This window comes from Hemiscyllium ocellatum, chromosome 10 (genome assembly GCF_020745735.1).
Source record: "Hemiscyllium ocellatum isolate sHemOce1 chromosome 10, sHemOce1.pat.X.cur, whole genome shotgun sequence".
NCBI classification, from domain to species: Eukaryota; Metazoa; Chordata; class Chondrichthyes; order Orectolobiformes; family Hemiscylliidae; genus Hemiscyllium; species Hemiscyllium ocellatum.
In genome coordinates, this window is record NC_083410.1 from 25,891,909 (window position 1) to 25,913,127 (window position 21,219).

Sequence of the window (21,219 nt, forward strand, 5' to 3'; positions counted from 1 at the left end):
GATAGGATGCAGAGCTGGGCTGAGAGGTAGCAAATGAAGTTTAATGTGGACAAGTGTGAGGTGATACGCTTTGGACAGAGTAATCGGAATGCAAAGTACTGGGCTAATGGTAAGATTCTTGGGACTGCAGATGACCAGAGAGATCTCGATGTCCATGTACATAGATCCCTGAATGTTGCCACCCAGATTGACAGGGTTGTTAAGAAGGCATACATTGTTTTGACCTTTATTAATAGAGGGATTGAGTTCCAGAACCAGGAGGTTATGCTGCAGCTGTACAAAGCTCTGGTACGGCCACACTTGGAGTATTGTGTACAGTTCTGGTCACCGCATTATAAGAGGGATGTGGAAGCTTTGGAAAGGATGCAGAGGAGATTTACGAGGATGTTGCCTGGTATGGAAGGAATGTCTTACGAGGAAAGGCTGAGGGCTTGGAGGCTGTTCTCATTAGAGAGAAGAAGGTTGAGAGGTGACTTAATAGAGACATACAAGATAATCAGAGGGTTAGATAGGGTGGACAGGGAGAGCCTTTTTCCAAGTATGGGAATATCAAACACAATGGGACGCAACTTTAAAGTGAGGGGAGATAGGTATAAGACAGATGTCAGAGGTAGTTTCTTTACTCAGTGTGTAGTAAGGGTATGGAATGCTTTGCCTGCAATGATAGTAGATTCACCAAGTTTAAGTGCATTTAAGTAATCATTGGACAGGCAAATGGATGTACATGGAATAGTGTAGGTGGGATGGGCTTCAGATTAGTATGGAAGGGTGACGCAACATCGAGGGCCGAAGGGCCTGTACTGCGCTGTAATGTTCTATGTGTGTGTGTGTTTGTGTGTATGCGTGTATGTATTTGTGTCTGTGTGCGTATATGTGTGTGCAAATGTGTGTGTGTATATGTGTATGTGTGGCTATGTGTGTGTCTATGTGTGTATATGTGTGTATGTGTGTGTATATATGTGTGTGTGTATATGTGTATGTGTATGCATGTGTGCATGTGTGTATATGTGTGTGTGCGTATGTGTGTATGCATGTGTGTGTATGTGTATGTATACGTGTGTGTATATGTGTGTGTGTATGCATGTGTGTATATGTGTGTGTGCGTATGTGTGTATGCATGTGTGTGTATGTGTATGTATACGTGTGTGTATATGTGTGTGTGTATGTGTGTGTGCTTGTGTGTGTGTGTCTGTGTGTGTATGTGTGTGTTTGTGTGTATGTGTGCATCTGTGTGTGTGCATTTGTGTGTATGTGTGTGCATCTGTGTGTGTGCATTTGTGTGTGTATATGTGTGTGTGTGTCTTTGTGTATGTGTGTGTGTGTATATATGTGCATCATGTTTCTGGAGCTCTAAAAGCCCTTATTGTACGTTGGTTATTAGTTGTTGTAGGTTGCTGAATTTCTCATGCTATGTTAATAATTTCGTCCTTAGGCAATTAAATCTACACAGTAACATCTTCACTTTATTCTGATTTTCTGACCAGCTTCAGTCATGCAAGAAGTACAGTGAAGATCTTTTAATGAAATTTTATGGATTTCTTAAACCAACATATAACTGGCACCAATCTGCACTTTAAAAAAATTAACTCCTCGCTTGTCCTTCTCAAAACATATATTGCTAGTGAATGAATTGTTTGGCGATATACAACTTTTATTTTACACCACAAACATTACGCTGCTACTTCCCAATAGATGCAACAACGAGATGCATGAAAATGCATTACAAAAACAATGGTGTGTTGAAACTATTTAAATATATTGGAATGCTTATTATAACATGGCAAAGCTATTGCTGTATAGAAGTATGTCATACAAAAGATGGATACAAAAGATTGCAAATTATTTTAAAATATATTGCAGAACATTATAAAGGGTCTTTTTATTACTGCATTTATGATGGAGCTGATAGTACCTTACCTTGCAGTATTACAACAGAGACTTGAGACTGCACTGTGAAAGAGAATTAATAACTGTTGGCCATCTTTCTAAGCTTTTAGCCTCGGTTATTATCCATATTTCCAAGTTTGCATTGTTCATTCCCCTAAAGGGTAGTTAAATTGCTTGTTGTAACATTATAATCAAAGCTTTTCTTACTGATTTTGAGGCCAAAAATTTCAACTTAGTGCATGCACTTCCCAGAACCATGATAATATTGTTTTAAAAAAATCCAAAATTATTGATTGTTATCGAAATTATCCAACAAGTTTGACCTTAAACTTCCTGCTACCAGTAGAGGACTGTGTATTCTATGTGAAAGATTTTTTTTTATTCATAAGCAGAATGCTTTCATTGTTTAAGTTTTTAAAAATAAACTTACAGTAGATGCTAGAGAAGTACCAAAAGGGCAAATTATTTATTGTTGGCTTTTGTTTTTCACTATTCTAGGCCTTGGAATAGCACATAGTTAGTCTAATATTGTAAAGACTGTAATGTAATTTAAAGTTATACAGATGCACAACATAGAAACAGACCCTTTGGTCTGACTCATCCATGCCAACCATAAGTCCTGAATTAATCTAGTTCCTTCCTACAGCAGGGAGACCAGAATTGAATGCAGTATTCCAAAAGTGACTTAACCAGTGCCCTGTACAGCTGCTACATGACCTCCCAACTCCTATACTCAATGCACTGATCAATAAGGGCATATGCCTTCTTCACTATCTTATCTACCTGCAACCCCACCTTCAAGAAACTCTGAACGTGTACTCCATGGTTCAGCAACACTCCCCAATACCTTGCCATTAAGTGTACAAGTCCTGCCCTGATTTGCCTTTACAATTTGTTGTCATTAAATCTTCTTTTTGATTTAAAAAGAAGTTGCACCACAGTTGGAGCAACAAACGTTAGTACAATCTTATTATCATCATAACCTTATTTCTATAGCATAAATGTTGAGAAGAGGAGTGCCTCTGATATGGTCACTCAAACTAACTCCTGCAGATTAGCAAATTCCATTTTGAAGAAGTATGACTGGATTTGAAACATTAGCTCTGTCTTCTGTCACAAATGCTGCCAGACCCATTGAGTTTCTCAGCACTTTCTGTCAATGCTTTGCATATTTTCAAGACTGACAGTAACAAGAAGACTTGCAGACTTTAACAAAGTTGCCAAGCTAAGGCTGCTCAATAGTACATAGACCAGTTAGAAACAAAGTATTGGTGAGTGTTGGCTATTTAATGCTGATCTCTCAAGGTCCTATACTTTAATTTTATTTTAGAAGGATAACACAGCAAATCAACCTCTTTGTTCTCAGGCTGTGGATAATGATACTAAAGCTGAGTCAGCTCTTTTCCAACTCAATCTACATACATAATGGTGACTTGCTCATTTGCACACATTCCAAAGTAGGGTATACATTTGGTGGCACTGCAGATGATCAGGAAACTTCCTAGATCTTAGCACTACGTTTCCCTAACTTGTTTTGGAACTGGAAATAACCTGTAATGCAATGTTTTAAAACATTTTTCTTAATTCACTAAAAAATCCAAGAGATGCACTGAAATTGCAAGTTTCAAAACACCAGTTCCAGCATCGACTGTCTAGCTGTCAAACTGCTTGGACCAGGATGAAGATAACACTTGCTCTTGAAGTTAAAGAAAAATTACACCTTTGGATGTTATTTAAAACCTTAAATGCTGACTTCTCATCAAAGCACAGCCAGCTTGCCTCCTTGGGCCTGAACAGAGGACAAACATATTTCAAAGAAAAATGTTAGCCAGAATTTAACATTTTTTCCCCTCTTCCTCTGATGATAAATCCGGGGGGAAAGTGGGGACATTTGGGGTAGGCATGATCCGTACAAGAAGGAGGGACACTAAATCCTGGCAAGGAGATCTGCTAGTGCCACTCGGGAGGGTTTATACTTGTTTGGTGAGGGGAGGTGGTGGGGGGTGGGGTATAATTGCAGTAAGTCAGGGAGTAAAATGACTGCAAGGCTGAAAGGTAGAACAGACAGGGGAGGTTACAGTACATGGTAGACTGGCAGTGCATTTGTAATGCAGAGAGTATGGCAGGTAAGACAGATGAACTTCGAACTTAGATTTATACATATAACTATGATGTTGTAACTATTACAGAGACTTGGTTGAGAAAGGGACAAAACTGGTAGCTTAATGGTTCAGGACTTAGATGTTTCAAGTGCGATACAGAATGGTGTAATTGAATAGGGAATTATGTTACTGATTAGGGAGAAAATCACAGCTGTATTGAGGGAGGATACCTGGAGGGCTCATCAAGTGAGGCCATACGGGAATAATAAGGGTGCAATCACTTTAAATTGTATTACATGCCTCCCAATAGCCAGTGGGTGCTGGAGGAACAGACATATGGACAAATTACCGAGAAATGTGAAAACTATAGAATTGTTGTGGTGGGTGATTTTAACTTCACTTACATTGACTGGAATTTACTTGATGCCAGGGCTTGGGTGTTATGTGTGTCCAGGATGGTTTTTTTGAAGCAACATGTAAATAGTCCAGACTAGCCCTGGTATCAGAAAATGAGCCCAGCAGGTGAGTGAAGGTTCAGTGAGGGAGCATTTCGGAAACTGTGACCACAAATCTGTCAAGTTTTAAGTTAATTGTGGATAAGAATAAGAGTAGTCCTTGAGTGAAACTATTAAATTGGGGGAAGACGAACTATCGGAATATTATGCAGGAACTGGGAAATGAAGACGGGGGCTGCTGTTTGAGGGTAAAGCCATATCTGGCATGTGGTATTCTTTCAAAGGCCAGTTGATTAGAGCTCAGGACAACATGTCCCTATGAAAATGAAGGACAAGGATGGCAAGATTCAGAAAGTTTGGATTACAAAAGAAATTGAGAGCTTAGTCAAAAAATAAAGGAGGCATACATAAAGTTTAGAAAACTGAACAAACAGAGCCCTTGAAGAATGTAAAGAAAGCAGGAAAGAACTTATAGAAGGAATTAGAAGGATTAAAAGAAGTCATGAAATGTCTTTCACAAACAGTGTTATTGAAATTTTTAAGTTGTTTTATACATATATTAGGAGCAAGAGAATAGTTCGGGTAAGGGTAGGTCTACACAAGGACAAAAGAGGGAATTTATGCTTGGAACCACAGGAAGTGGCTGATGTCTTTAATAAATATTTCACATTTGTATTCACAAAGGAGAAGGATATTGTGGATGGTGAGTCTTGGGAGGGGGATGTTGATGTTCTGGAGCATGTCAACATACAAAAGGTGTTGGGTGTGTTGAAAGCATTAAGGTAGTGAAGTACCCAGAACCTGATGGGATCAATCATGAATGCTGATGGAGGCAGATGTGGAAATTTCTGGGGCCCTGTATGAAATCTTTGTATCATCTTTCATCACAGAAGAGTCCCAGCATTCTGGAAAATTGCCAAATATTGTTCCTTGGTTTAAGAAGGGCAACAGGGCCAGTGAGCCTTATGTCAGTGGTAGGGAATTTATGGAGAAAATTCTTAGGCATAAGATTGACTCACACTTAGAAAAATATGGATGCATTAAGGACAGGCAGCATGGCTTTGTGTAGTGAAGGTCATGTCTCACAAACTTGATTGAATCTTTTGAGCAAGTGACAAAGATGATTGATAAGGACAGGGTGATAGATGTTGCCTGTATGGACTTTAGCCAGGCCTTTGACAAAGTTCTTCATGGCAGGCTGATATAAAAGATAAAGTCACATAGGAACCATGGTAAGCTGGTAAGATAGATACAGAACTGGCTTAGTCAAAGAAGAGAGAGTAGTGGTGGAAACGTCTTTTTCTGATTGGAGATCTGTGATCAGTGATGCTCCGTAGGGATCAGCGCTGGGACCCCTGTTGCAAATGATGTATATAAAGTGAGGTGGAGGTGGTCGACAGCTTCAAGTTCCTACGAGTAACTATCACTGACAATCTACTGTGGTTCATCCATGTTGATGCTAAAGTTGAGAAAGCACACCAAATTTTCAACTTCCTAAGAGGACTAAGGAAATTCAGCATTTACACAATGAATCATACCAATTTTTATAGATGCACCATAAAGAGCATTCTATCCGGTTGCATCAGAGCTAGGTATGGCAACTGCTTTGCCCAAGACTGCAAGAAATTAGAGAGAATTGTGAACCCAGCCCAGCTCATCGTGAAAACCAGCTTTCCTTCCATTGACTCTGTCTACACTTCCCACTGCCTCAGGAAAACAGTCAACATAATCAAAGGCATCTCCCACCCTGGTTATACTCTGCTTCACCATCTCCCATTGGGTAGAGGACACAAATGTTTGAAAACACATGTCAATAGACTCAAGAAACATTTCTTCCCCACTGTTATCAGACTTATGAACAAACCTCTCATGTATTAGTATTGATCTTTCTCTGCACCTTCTCTGTAGCTGTAACACTATATTCTGCATTCTGTTCTATTACCCTGATGTACTTATGTGCTTGTCTGGTCTGGTTATCATGACTTGCCTGGTTAGCATGCAAACAACACTTTTGACTGTATCTTGCTACATGTGACAATAATAAATCAAATCAGATTAAAAGATTTGGAGGCCTGATTAGTACATTTACAGGTCACACAAAGGTTTGAGGAGCTGTGGATAGTGAGGAGGATTGTCTAATGATATAGCAAGATATAGATAGGCTGGAGAATTGGGTGGAAAGATGGCAGATGGAGTTTAAACTGGACAAATGCGAGGTGATGTATTTTGGAAGAGCTAATGAAGGAAGGAAGCATACAGTAATTTGCAGAGCCTTTAATAGCATCAACATACAGAGGAATCCAGGTGTACAGGTCCATAGTTCCCTGAAAGTGGCAACACAAGTGGATAAGGTGATCAAGATAATATATGGCATGTTTGCATTCATTGATCAGGACCTGGAGTATATAAACTAGCAAGTCATGTTGCAGCTGTACAGAACTTTAGTTAAGGCACATTTGCAATATTGTGTAGAGTTCTGGTGACCAACTACATGAAGGATGTGAGGGTTTTGGACAGAAAATGGTTAAAGAAAAGGTTTATCGGGATGTTGCCTGGTTACAGAAAAGGTTTACTAAGGTGTTGCCTGGTTTGGACGGTATTAGCTGTAAGGGGAAATTAGAAAAAATTGGTTTGTTTTCACTTGAACATCAAAGGATGAGGGGCGATCTGATAGAAGTTTACAAAATTATGAGAGGCATGGATAGAATGGATAGTCAGTGTCATTCTCCTAGTGTAAAAATGTCAATTACAAGGCGATATGGGTTTCCCATAAACGGAGGTACGTTTAAAGGAGATGTGAGAGTCCAGCTTTTAACACAGAGGGTGATAAGTTCATGAATACTCTGCCAGAGGAGGTGGTGGAGGTGGATGTGATAGCAACATTTGAGAGGCATTTTGACAGATATATAATTAGGCAGGAAATAGAGGGATGTACACTGCATGAAGGCGAAAGGTTTTTAGTTTAGAAAGGCGCCATGTGTCAGCATGATGCAAGGTCAGCAAGCAGCCACTCCACTGCTCTCAACGTTGATCCTCCCGCCCTCAGTCCCTCTTCATGCCCATGATTCTGCCCACGCTTAACTCTATGAGCGATCCATGTCTGATCTCTCCAAGAGTCTAAGATCAGCATTAGCTGCATGCTAGGTGGCACTGCCAGCACGGTACAGATGTCAGTCTCCTATAGGTTTCGGGAGCAGAGGTTCTACCCTATTAGGCCTGAAAATGTCCAGGTTAAGAGCCTGATTACATGATAATTGCATCAGACTTTGCAGATTCCCACTGGTTCTTCCACTGATGGATTAAAATCCAAGTAACACTTATTGTATTTGGTGATAATGTGTGATAAACCTAATATTCCAATGCTACAATATTAAAATGAAACTTCTGTGCATTTTGGGTAAAAGGTCCGTGCTCACCTTAAGGTCTCACAAGGGGTTGATATGTAGCAGAATGCAAAGAGATGTGGTGATGTGGTCTCTAATTAATCTTTCTCATTCTGCACAACTTGAGACCAAAAGAAATAGGAACAGGAGTCCAGCCACTTGAACCTGCTCCATCTTTCAATAGGATCATGGCTAATCCTTGGGCTCCCGCCAACAGGGTAAACGGTGAGGTCCTAGACCAATTGCCCTCATCTTTCCTCATTATCCTCCAGGATTTCACTGTATTTAAAATGATTGGCCTCTTATATGGCTTGATTATGGATTTCATCTTATCTATAAATAAAAGATTAACTAGGTGACATCACAAATGCGAAGCTTCAATGTCAAGCCAAATCAACCCTGAATCCCCCTGTACCCAGTCACCCACATATGCTAACAGCGCACTTACTTGATAACTCTTCAAGATTGGAAGGTCCACCCCCATCTCACCTGGCGAGAGCTGCAATTTAGTAAATTTAATCAAGGGGCGCCTGTGACACCAGATAAAGGATCCAAGCCAACCATTGAGCCTCCTTAACACTCGTCTGGGTAGCAACAACAAGAGCATACTCATGGGGTACAACAATTCCACACCAATCCGCCGAAGCGCAACCCACCCATACCCCTACATTTACCCCTTACCTAACACTATGGGCAATTTAGCATGGCCAATTCACCTGACCCGCACATCTTTGGACTGTGGGAGGAAACCGGAGCACCCGGAGGAAACCCACGCAGACACGGGGAGAACATGCAAACTCCACACAGTCAGTCACCTGAGTCGGGAATTGAACCCGGGTCTCTGGCGCTGTGAGGCAGCAGTACTAACCACTGTGCCACCGTGCCGCCCACGAATATCCTTGGATATTCATTAATATCCATTTTAATCAGGGCTATTCGGCCTAACCATGATAACGGTAATCCGTCCCACCACTGCAAATCTTGTTTTATCCTTTCCAGTAGTTGTACATAGTTAGATAGCTTTGTACAGCTGGTGGGAGGCGGGGGTAATAAAATTTCCCAAATACAAAACCCTTTTGACGACCATCCATCGTACAGGTCAGGCACCTCCACTAATCCCCCCACCAGCATGGCTTCTGATTTTGTGAAGTTGATCCTTTATCTCGCAAAACTGCGAGATGAATAAATTTTTTGTCCTCTGGATTGGTCAAGAACAAAAGGACATCGTCAGTGTGTAGGGTGATCTTATGCTCCCCCATTCCCACCCTTGGCGCCACTATTTCAGGGTCCCTCCTGATAGCCTCAGCTAATGGCTCAATTGCCAAGGTAAATAGCAGCAGTGAGAGAGGACACCCCTGTCAAATACCTCTCCCAATACTACAGTTATCTGACTTAGTACTGTTTGGGATGACTGCCGCCTCAGGATCATGATACAATACCACCACCCATCTGGCAAAGGCTTCCCCCAGACCAAACAGGTATGGCCATTCTATCAAATCAAATGCCTTTTCCACATCAATCTTTGCTGGCATACCTGTACTATGTTCAAGGAGCTGCAGCCCCTGATAAAACCCATCTGACTTCCTTTCATAATATGGAGCAATACCTTTTCCAACTTCAGGACCAGCACTTTTGACAGAATTTTAAAGTCTACATTCAACAATGAAATTAGTCTGTATGAAACACATTCTTCGGGCTCTTTCCTCTTCTTTAAAACGAGGAGATATTAACCTCCCTAAAAGTGGGCAGAAGACAATCCAGAAGTGGCTCCACCAACACGTTTATGAATTCCTTATAAAACTCACTTGGGAATTCATCTGGTCCTGGTGCTTTGCCACCCTGGAGATGCTTTTTTGCTTCCTGCACCTCTTAGAATATAGAACATAGAACAGTACAGCACAGAACAGGCCCTTCAGCCCATGATGTTGTGCTGACCACTGATCCTCATATATGCAACTTCAAATTTCTGTGACCATATGCATGTCCAGGAGTCTCTTAAATGTCCCCAATGACCCTGCCTCCACAACTGCTGCTGGTAATGCATTCCATGCTCTCACAACTCTCTGTGTAAAGAACCCGCCTCTGACATCCCCTCTATACTTTCCTCCAACCAGCTTAAAACTATGACCCCTCGTGTTAGTCATTTCTGCCCTGGGAAATAGTCTCTGGCCATCGACTCTATCTATGTCTCTCATTATCTTGTATACCTCAATTAGGTCCCCTCTTCTCCTCCTTTTCTCCAATGAAAAAAGTCCGAGCTCAGTCAACCTCTCCTCATAAGATAAGCCCTCCAGTCCAGGCAGCATCTGATAAACCTCCTCTGAACCCTCTCCAAAGAATCCACATCTTTCCTACAATAGGGCAACCAGAACTGGACACAGTATTCCAAGTGCGGTCTAACCAAAGTTTTATAGAGCTGCAACAAGATCTCACGACTCTTAAACTCAATACCCCTGCTAATGAAAGCCAAAACACCATATGTTTTCTTAACAACCCTGTCCACTTGGGAGGCCATTTTAAGGGATCTATGTACATGCACCCCAAGATCCCTCTGTTCCTCCACACTGCCAAGAATCCTATCCTTAATCCTGTACTCAGCTTTCAAATTCGACCTTCCAAAATGCATCATCTCGCATTTATCCAGGTTGAACTCCATCTGCCACCTCTCAGCCCATCTCTGCATCCTGTCAATGTTCCGCTGCAGCCTACAACAGCCCTCTATACTGTCAACGACACCTCCAACCTTTGTGTCATCTGCAAAATTGCTGACCCATCCTTCAATCCCCTCATCCAAGTCATTAATAAAAATTACAAACAATAGAGGCCCAAGGACAGAGCCTTCTGGAACACCACTCACCACAGACTTCCAGGCAGAATATTTTCCTTCTACTACCACTCGCTGTCTTCTATTGGCCAGCCAATTCTGCATCCAGACAGCTATGTTCCCCTGAATCCCATTCCTCCTGACCTTCTGAATGAGCCTATCATGGGGAACCTTATCAAATGTCTTGCTGAAGTCCATATACACCACATCCACAGCTCGAACCTCATCAACTTTTCTAGTCACATCCTCAAAGAACTCGATAAGGTTTGTGAGGCATGACCTGCCCCTCACAAAGCCGTGTTGACTGCATTTAATCAAGCCATGCTCTTCCAGATGGTCATAAATCCTATCACTTAGAATCCTTTCTAACACCTTGTAGACGACAGATGTGAGACTTACTGGTCTGTAATTGCTGGGGATTTCCCTATTTCCTTTCTTGAAGAGAGGAATTACATTTGCCTCTCTCCAGTCCTCAGGTACGACTCCAGTGGAGAGTGAGGATGAAAAGATCTTCACAAGTGGTGAAGCAATTGCATTTCTCGTTTCCCAAAGCAGCCGAGGACAAATCTGGTCCGGGCCTGGCGACTTGTCAATCTTAATGTTTGACAAAATTTTCAGCACATCAGCTTCCTCTATCTCTATCCATTTCAACATGCACACCTGCTCTTCAAAGGTTTCATTCACTACAAAGTTCGTTTCTTTTGTAAAGACAGAAACAAAAAACTCATTTAGGCCTTCCCCAACCTCCTCAGACTCTACACACAAATTCCCTATGCTATCCCTGATCAACCCTACTCATTCTTTGACCGTTCTCTTATTCCTCACGTAAATGTAAAATGCCTTTGTGTTCTTCCTAATCCGTTCTGCCAAGCCTTTCTCGTGCCCCCTCCTGGCTCTCCTCAGGCCATTTTTTAAGCTCCTTCCTCGCCTGCCTGTAATCCTGTAGAGCTGAGCTTGACCCTAGCTTCCTCCACCTTATGTAAGCTATCTTTTTCCATTTGACGAGAAGGACCACCGCTCCCGTCATCCAAGGTTCCTTTATCTTACCACATCTTGCCTATCTTAGAGGGACATATTTATTCATCACTCGTAACAACTGTTCCTTAAACAGTCTCCACATGTCTACAGTGCCTTTACCATGGAACAATTGCTCCCAATCCATGCTTCCTAACTCATGTCTAATCGCATCATAGTTTCCTCTTCCCCAATAAAAAATCCTCCCATTTTGCCTAATCCTCTCCTTCTCCATAGCCATGTAGAATGTGAGGCAGTTGTGGTCACTATCACCAAAATGCTCTTCCACCACAAGATCTGATACCTGCCCCGGCTCGTTTCCGAGCACCAAGTCTAGAATGGCCTCTCCCCTCATCGGCCTGTCAACGTACTGAGTTAGGAAGCCCTCCTGAACACACCTTACAAAAACAGCTCCATTCAAATCTTCTGCTCGAAAGAGATTCCAATCAATATTGGGAAAGTTAAAGTCACCCATTACAACAACCCTACTACGTCCACACTTTTCCAAAATCTGCCGATCTATGCTTTCTTCCATCTCCCTGCTGCTATTGGGTGGCCTGTAGTAAACCCCTTAAGAGTTGACTGCTCCCTTGCTGTTCCTAATTTCCACCCATACTGACTCGGTAGGCAGATATTCCTCGACAATGGAAGCTTCTGTTGCTGTGATACCCTCTCTGATTAGTAGTGCTATACCCCCTCCTCTTTGTCCCCCCTCCCTAGTCTTTTTAAATGCTCTAAACCCTGGAACATCCAGCAATCATTCCTTCTTGCATTGTCACAGGTACATTTAACAGGGAAACCTGTTCTGTGTTTATACTGGGGAGGTCCAGGTTCTCAAAAAAGGACTGCATTCTCACTGCACTGTCTTCGCTGTCCTCTGACTGGTAAAATGCTGCAAAGTATTCTCTAAATCTAACATTGATCTTTTTCAGCTCACGGGTAACTGTGCCAATCTTCTCTCTAAATGACATAATGGATTGGGAAGTATTTTTCTTTCCAGCCAGATATGCCAGATATCTACCTGGCTTATCTCCAAATTCAACCAATCTTTGTTTAGCAAAGGAGATCTCTTTTTTTGCCACCTGTGTGTGCAATGAGTTGAGAGCAGCCCGGAGAGCTGTGACCTGCTGCAGCTTGACCAATGAAGGCCTATTATCATCTACTTCCTCAGCTACCTTCAGCCAGGTCTCCAGCATCCATTGTTGGTCCTCCCTCTGCCTTCTTCTAGTTGCCGAATACAAAGTGATCAGGCCTGGTATATATGCCTTGGTGGCCTCCCAAAGTATTGCTGGATTACTGGCCATACCCAAATTGATATCCCGGAAGACCCTGAACTCTCTTGTAACATACTCAATAAATTTGCTTTCCCTTAACAGGAATAGGTCCATGTGCTAGTGCCATGCATTTAGTCTGCCACCCTTGATTTTAACATCTAAGTACACTGGCGCATGGTCTGAGATAGTTATATTCCCAATTTTACAAGCCAATGTTCTGTCCAAACAAGCCGATGGCATAAGGAACATGTCAATTTGTGTGTGGCACTTGTGTGGGTTGGAATAAAGAGTAAAGTCTCTTCCATTAGGGTGGACATGCCTCCACACATCCCCTAATCCTTACTCCTCAAACAAGTCTACCAACTGTCGCCATTGCGCAGGGGTACCTGCCAGGCCCCATGGCATCCTGCCTTCTCTGAGATCCATCAGGCAATTAAAATCCCCTCCTGTGATCGTGTGGTGCACCACAAGATTCATTAATTTAGCAACTGGCATCAATTATTAATTTAAGAGGGTACGCTGTGGCACAATAAACATTAAGGATGCCATACTCTTCTCCACGTATTAGAACTTTAAGAATGATGAACCGTCCATGTTCGTCCTTAATTTGCTCAGTTACCTGGAATGGGAGGTTCCTTCTTACCAGTATCACCACTCCTCTACTCTTGGAGCGAAAGGAGGAGAAGAATAACCCCTCCGCTGTAGTTTCAAGTGTTCTTATCAGTTAAATGCGTCTCTTGCAACAGGGCAATGTCAACCCTTTCCTTCCTAAGGCTTGACAGCACCTTCGTTCCTGTAATGGGGGAATGGCTCCCTTTTACATTCCAGGAGCACCACAAATCACTAGCTATGGTCGTCCAGGGCAGCCTGTGGTTTCCCAAGAGGAGGAAGCTTATCTGAGGTGCGGTGGGTGATAAAGATATTAACTCTGTAAAGTCTAAAAACTACTCCTATAAAAACTACTACAACTAAAAAGCTATCCACGACATTTAACTTAAACAAACACCTAAGTAAACCTCAATTCACTAGAGACCTCTCCCCTTGCCCAATCTTCCCAATTGTTGCTACCATCCTGGCTCCTTCCAGCTGAGGCCGCACCCTAGTCCCACGCAATACACAGATAAAGAAAACATGTCATTTACATTCTGAGTGTTAACAATGGACACCCACCCTCCGCCTTCCACACCACTTCTCCATACATCTTAACCACAGGTAGAGCCACCCCCAATCCAAAAACAAAAGGACAGCAGCAAAAAAAAACCCAGACAATACCAACCGACTGAAATGATAAATACATCAGATTTTACACCAAGGCAGTACAAAATCTATAAAACTGATAACCACAAAAAGGGGAGAGAGGAGTAAAAAAGGGGCAGAAAAAGTAAGGGAAAACTGAACCATTGACCATAATGGTGCCCCTTCACCCCCTCCACTCCCGACCCAAGTCCTTTGGTTCAAAGAGTTCACAAAGTCCTTTGCCTTTCCTGCTGAATCAAAATTAAATACGTCCATCTATGAGCGAAATGCAACACCACTGGGTACCTCAAGGAATATTGAATGTTCAGATCTCTTAATTTTCTCTTAACTTCATCAAATGCCTTCTCTTCTTAATTATGGCTCCTGAGAAGTCTTGAAAAAACATTATTCTTGAGCCTTTGTGTATTAAAGCCTATGGATCTCTTCTCAGTATTCTTGCTGTTTCAATCACTAACTGTTTCTCTTTATAGTGCTGGAGTCGCACTAGTACCGGTGGGGGCATGGATCTGGCCCTGACCTGCGCATTACGATCCAGTGGGCCCTTTCCACACTCACTAGGCCCAATTCCAACTCCAGCCCCAGGAACTTCTGGAGCCACTTCTCCTCGCTCTCCGGGAGAGCCATGAGCCATAAATGTTTTCTTATACTTATGTTTTCCAGATCGTCCACTTATTCCCGAAAGACCCGAACCTAATCTTCCAGTGTTCAGACCCTTCCTCCCGAGACCTCCCCACATTGTCCGATGCTGTGGTCCTCTGCTCCACTGCTTTTATTTTTCGGTCTTGTGTTTGATTCTCCTGCTTGTGCTTTTTCAGCATGAGAGATATTGGCTCCATCGCTGCTTCAATCATTTATCGGAGTTTGGCAAACTCCAAGAGTAAATGCTGCTGCCCCATTAAATTCAAAGAGGCTGCCCTGGGAGTTTGAGAACTGGCTGCAGGCACCCCTGGTGCAGTTAAGGAGACCCCTGCCTGCTGTACTCCTTTTGCCCCTTTTCCTTTATTCACCTTCATCCTGATCTTCGAGCTGCCAAACCACAATTCTAGCAGCTCCGCGGTGGTTCAGTAAAGTTTTATTATCCGTTTTTCTCCTCAGGGTAGTTAACGAGGGGTGTAAAGGCCCTCCTTGCAGGGGGTATGACACAGAGCCCTGCACAGCAGACCACTCAGACCGCCGCCATCTTGGATATCTCACCCTTAAATTTTCTACTGATCAATAATTAATCTATCTCAGCCTTCGGCATACTGAAGGACTCTGGCCCCACAACTCGCTGTGGCAAGGAGTTCCAAAGACTCACAACACTCTGAGAAAAGAAATTCCTCCTTATCAAATTGGTGCCTCTTCTTGCTAAAATACCACCTATAATGCTGAACAGAACATGTTGCCTCATGGTCACCTTCATAATTTGTGCTGTGGTTGGTAATGTTTGAGAGGTAGCATTATAGTTTTTTACATTTAAACCCAATCTATACTTAGGCCATTAATTGCTTTAACCATTGTTATATTTTCAGCAGCTTCGTTAAGATAAACTAAGAATCATATTTCAATTTAACATGATCAATCTTGCTTTAACTCAAAAGGTTTGATCCCAGCCTCGGGCGACTGTCTATGTGGAGTTTGCATCCTCCACGTGTCTGTGTGGGTTTCCTCCAGGTGTTCTGGTTTCCTCCTACAGTCCAAAGATATGCAGATAAAGTGAATTGGCCATGCTAAATTGCCTATAGTGCTAGGTGCATTATTCAGAGGGAAATGGGACTGGGTGGGTTACTGTTCGGAGGGTCGGTATGGACTGGTTGGGCCGAAGGGCCTGTTTCCACACTGTAGGGAATCTAATCTAAAAGGATATCCTTGTCTTTGTTGAGGTCTGTGAGGAATTTCCGAGGCTTGTCAACACAAATACATAGTCACAAAAATACCCAATAATTATTGCACTTACCAATGCAGAGGAACTTTGATTATCCACCGACACGAGCGGGGAGTATTTTGATCGGATAATCGAATGTTCGGAGAATTGAATGCTGGATAATCAAGGTTCCTTTGTACAAATATTTATGTATATTTAAAAAGTACTGTAAAAGCTATCTATATCCAGTCTGCAATGCAAGGATCCGACAGATAAAGCACTGCTACAACTGGACAAATGTTTCAGCTGGGAATTAAAAGTTTTAGAGATAGTTCTTCTTACAAATTGATTATTTTCTAATATGCATACCTGCATGCCTCAGCTGCACTGGCCCAAAACTGAAAAGCTGTAAGTGTTTTCAAATGCTTAATTTCTTTATATACAAAAGTTACTTACCACCGGTCTGTGTACATCCCAGAATGCTCTTTCTTGACTGTCAAGAATTTTTCTTTCAATTTTGTCTCTTTTTTTATCAACTCTGTCAGATGAATAATGTGATAATCAGATTTATTTGTCAGATCAGCAACAATTTACCTTCATTAAATTGTACTTCTGAAGTTAAAAACACCCCAGAATCTGACCATTAAGTAGGAATAAGAAAATTTGTGGGTGGGTGGGGAGAAAAATAGATTAAATACATTGGTCAGTAGATTCATGTTTATGAAGCACTTTGAGACAGGGAGAATGATTTAGGGAAGAGAACTGCACTGTTCTTTTGACTCTGATCTGAGTACAGGAGCAGTGATGTCTTACTGTACTTGTACAGGACTTTGATGAGACCACACCTGGAGTATTCTGTTCTTTACTGAGGAGGGATGTTCTGGCCATGGAGGGGTTGCAACAAAGGTTTGCCAGATGGATCCATTGGATGGCAGTACTGTGATGTGAAGGGACACTGAATCAGTTAAGACAAGATTCACTGGAGTTTAGAAGAATGAGGGATGATCTCTCAGAAGTCTATAAAATTCTAATAGGACTAGACAAGGTAAATACAGCAAGGATGTTTCCAATGACCTGGGAATCCAGAATCAGGGGTTACAATCTAAGGATACGGGGTAAGTTATTTCGGACTGAGATGAGGAGAAACTTTTTCACCCGGACAGTGGAATTCTTAGCAACAGAAAGCTGTTGCAGCCAAAACATTAAATGTTTTCAAGAAGGAGTTAGATATAATTCTTGGAGACCAAACATATGGAGAGGACCAGGATAATAAGTGGAATGATCAGCCATGTCCATATGGGATGGATAAAACGGCCAAACTGCACACTCCTCTTATTTTCTATGTTTTAACAATGAATCTCTGACACTGGGAGCTAATCCTGATTCAGAGTATTAGCATTAATATGGATGCCTAAAGGATCTTAAAATTAATGTGCATACAGCTTTTAATTGTAATGATTGTGCAAAGATTTGCCTGGGCATAGGGCTGTGACACAGAGTTCTGGTAAGCTGGTGGGCATGAGGACTGGTGACAGGGAGGCCAGCAAAGGAAGAGAAAAGTCAATTTTTGAGATGACCAAATTTGCAGTTCAGACATTTAGCCATGGTGGGTAATGTTCCATTGACAGAAGAAGGTAATATTGGTGACGGGCCTGTATTGGGGCTGGATTTCATTTCAGATTAGCATGAAATGTTAGGTTAAGATGGGACACAATTGCATTTTCAGATAAACAGTTGAATAGAGGTGGAGCCTCCACTATATAGTGGTGCTGGTGAGAACTGACCGGAAGAATAAAATATCAAAAAGAAAATAAACTTCTCACACTCACTTTGCTTGTGCTTCTGCTTGCATAAAGATAAATTCCCATTTTCTTGCAAATGCTCTCTGTAGACGGGCCAAGCTCTCCTAGAAATTGAACAATCCATATTTAAGGTATGATCACCAGAGCTGGCATCCAATTAATAGAAACATCAGTTAATATTGAAGCTTGTGTATTGGCTGTTGCATTGGAGATGAGCTATTCTAAGTTAATGACTCATAACAAAAAGATTTTACAACAAACAGAATCTATTTAAATTGAGTCTCCATGAACTACAACAATCGGTGATCCAAACAACAATAATCTTATGATAAAAACAGGATGGTTTCTCCAGTAAAATGCTGTGAATGGAAGACAGTTACATAGAAGTAATGTGGAAAATAAATTGCAGTCACTTGCTGCAGTGTGTTTTCGGATAGTAATTAATGAGAGACTTACCAAATTATCTTCATTGGCTGGACTTACTGAGTCATAAAGTCACAATATTCATGGCAAGTTACTGCTGTTAGCAAAACTCTTAACTACCTGTCACTGTATTGTCTCTATCTGTGTGTTATGCCAATTATTCTTGCTGACAAACTGAGATCTCAACAATGGGAAGGCAATATCAATTATATGATGTTAAATATATATTTGCACAGTGGTTTCATTTCTGTAGAAATAACATTTGGAACATGCTGCAAGGCTTGATAAATTGCTGCAGTGCATCTTGTACATGGTACTCACTACTTCTGCTGTACATTGGTGGCTCAATGGTGGAGGAAATGAATGTTTAAGGAGGTGGATGAGGTGCCATACAAGTTTTGCTCTGGACTGTGCTGAAATTCTTGACTGTTGTTGGAGCTGCACTCACAAGTAAGTGAACAGTATTCTACCATGTCGCTGAGTTAAACCTTGCCAAATGGTGGGCATGCTTTGAAGATGAGTTACTGGGTGTAGGAGTCTTGGCCTCTGACCAGTATTTATATGGTTAACTCCTGCTTCTCAGATGCTGTCTGACCTGCTGTGCTTTTCCAGCACCATACTTTTTGACTCCGTTAGATTTTGGGATAAAGTTAACTCCTAGATTGCTAATGGTGCAGGCATCTTGGCCTCTGACCGTATATAAATGTGCCAATGCCGGTGTTGGACTGGGGTAGATAAAGTTATAGTCCAACAGGTTTATTTGGAAGTACGAGCTTTTTCAGTGCTGCTACTTCACCAGGTAGCTACCTGATGAAGGATCAGTTCTCCAAAAGCTTGTTTTGGGTCAATGTTAAGTCCTAAATTGTTAATGGTGGGGTGTTCAGTGACAAGAATGCTATTGACTGTTAAGAAGATCATTTGATTCTCTTTTGTTGATGACTGAAATTGTCTGGTATTTGTGCATTGTGCATGTTACTTAGCACTTATCAGTCCAAGCCTGGATGTTGTCCATGTCTGGCTGTATGAAAGGGCTGCTTCATTATCTAAGGAGTCACAAAGAGTGCTGAACATTATGTATCTTTAGCGAGCATCCCCACTTCTGACCTTGCAATGGAGGCAGTTAAATGATAAAGCAACTGAAGATGGGTGGACCTATGACAGTATTCTGATATCCTTGGTCTGAGATGATTGACTTCCTTTGTCAAGGGCAGTCGCTTTCCTCTTAACTCTTTAATCTGTGTTTGGATGAGACTGTGATAAGGTGAGGAGCTGAGGCTGAGATGATAATGATAAACAATCAGTAATTTAACATTGAAACTCAATAAGCTGAGAGGTTTGATGCACTATACAGAGTGTTGGTGGGGCATGGAATTAAATTTATTCACTTGTGGGATGTGGACATCGCTGGCTGGCTAGCATTTATTACCCATCCATACAGCTCTCGAGGAGCAGCTTCAGTCCACTTACTGTCGGGTAACTCACAATGCCCTTAGGGAAGGAATTTAAGGGTTTTGAAGCAGGAACAGTGAAGAAAAGGCAATACATTTCCAAGTCAGGATGGTAAGTGGCTTGGAGGACAACTTGCAGATGGTGGTGTTCCCATGTATCTCCTGCCTTTGTCCACCTAGAGAGAAGTCATTGTGGGTTTGGAAGGTGGCTTCCAAGGATCTTTGGTCATTTTAATTTCTGCAGCGCACCTTGTAGATAGTAAACACAGCTGTTATAGAGCCTTGGTGCTGAAGGGAGTGGATACTCGAGTGTTGTTTGAGTTGCACCCATCCAGGTAAGTGGGGAATATTCCATCATTCTCCGGACTTGAGCCTTTTAAATGGTGGTAAGGTTTTGGGGAAACAGGAAGTGAGTTACTTAACTGCAGCATTTCTAGCTTCTAGCCTGCTCTTGCAGCTAGTGTTTATATGGTGAGTTCAGATTGTCCAGATTGTATTGAATTTGAACATGGACTGCCTCAGTATCTGAGGAGTTGTGGATGGTGCTAAACATTGTGTAATCGCCAGCGAACATCCCCACTTCTAACGCTGTGATGGAGGAATGTCATTAATGAAGCGACTGAAGATGGTTGGACCTAGGACACTATCCTGAGGAATGCCTGCAGATATATCCTGGAGCTGAAATTCTCTGCAAGAATGTGTGGCTGAAAAGCGAACACTGTATTTTTATAGGGGGACATTGGTCAAATATTTGAAGCTGAGGAGCATACAAGACTTTGAGCACAAACTGCACCATGTCACTAGTGCTTAACCAGGACTTTCCAATGGGGTAATTAGCATACTTATTAAAATAACGTCAGTACATGCAGAGTTTAAGTAATATTTAATCAGCAATTAATTAAGTAACATAAGAAATGCAAAGACAGGTATTGTGTGGCAGCTGCAGAATGTTGGAGCTCATGGACACCCCCATGATCCAGGGTAAATACACCTGCAATAAATGCCTGCAACAGGAACAGATCTGGCTCAGAGTCATTAAGGTGGAGGCCAGGCCCTCTTGTAGTGCAGCAGTAGTGTCCCTACCCTTGGACTGAGAGGCCCAGGTTCAGGTATTACCTGTTTCAGAGATGTGTAATAACATTTCTGATCAGGTTGATTAGAAAAGTAAGTTAAATTTTTTTTAAAAATCAAAAAAAAAATAAGATGATGACTCTGTTACACATCAAGAAGGTGGACTTTACCTGGACATCTTTACTGCAGGAGGTAGTCAAACCCCTTAGAATAGAGTCTTCTGATGTGGTCTATGGTTATTGACAGGAGGCTATGACCATGATTGAGGCACATATGCAGAGCAAAGAGGCAGAAGTGGAGTAGCCTCAAAGCTTACAGTATAAATGATAACAGAAGCAAACTGACGGTAGTAGAGGCCAGTATAGTCAGAGGAATAATCTCTGCAGCTGGGACCGTGAATGCACTCGGCTGTTTTGTCTGCTCAGGACATTTGCTT

General features: G+C 42.0%; 1 protein-coding gene across 1 annotated transcript in view; it reads right to left on the reverse strand.

Moving 5' to 3' along the window:
* Positions 1 to 21,219, reverse strand: part of LOC132819354 (regulator of G-protein signaling 7) — a 453,401-nt gene that overhangs the window by 83,446 nt on the left and 348,736 nt on the right. Inside the window, exons 7-8 of the mRNA XM_060830815.1 lie at positions 17,869 to 17,945; positions 16,496 to 16,577 (exon numbers count right to left, since the gene is read on the reverse strand). Coding sequence (XP_060686798.1) covers positions 16,496 to 16,577; positions 17,869 to 17,945 — 159 coding nt within the window. The remainder of the gene's footprint in view (positions 1 to 16,495; positions 16,578 to 17,868; positions 17,946 to 21,219) is intronic.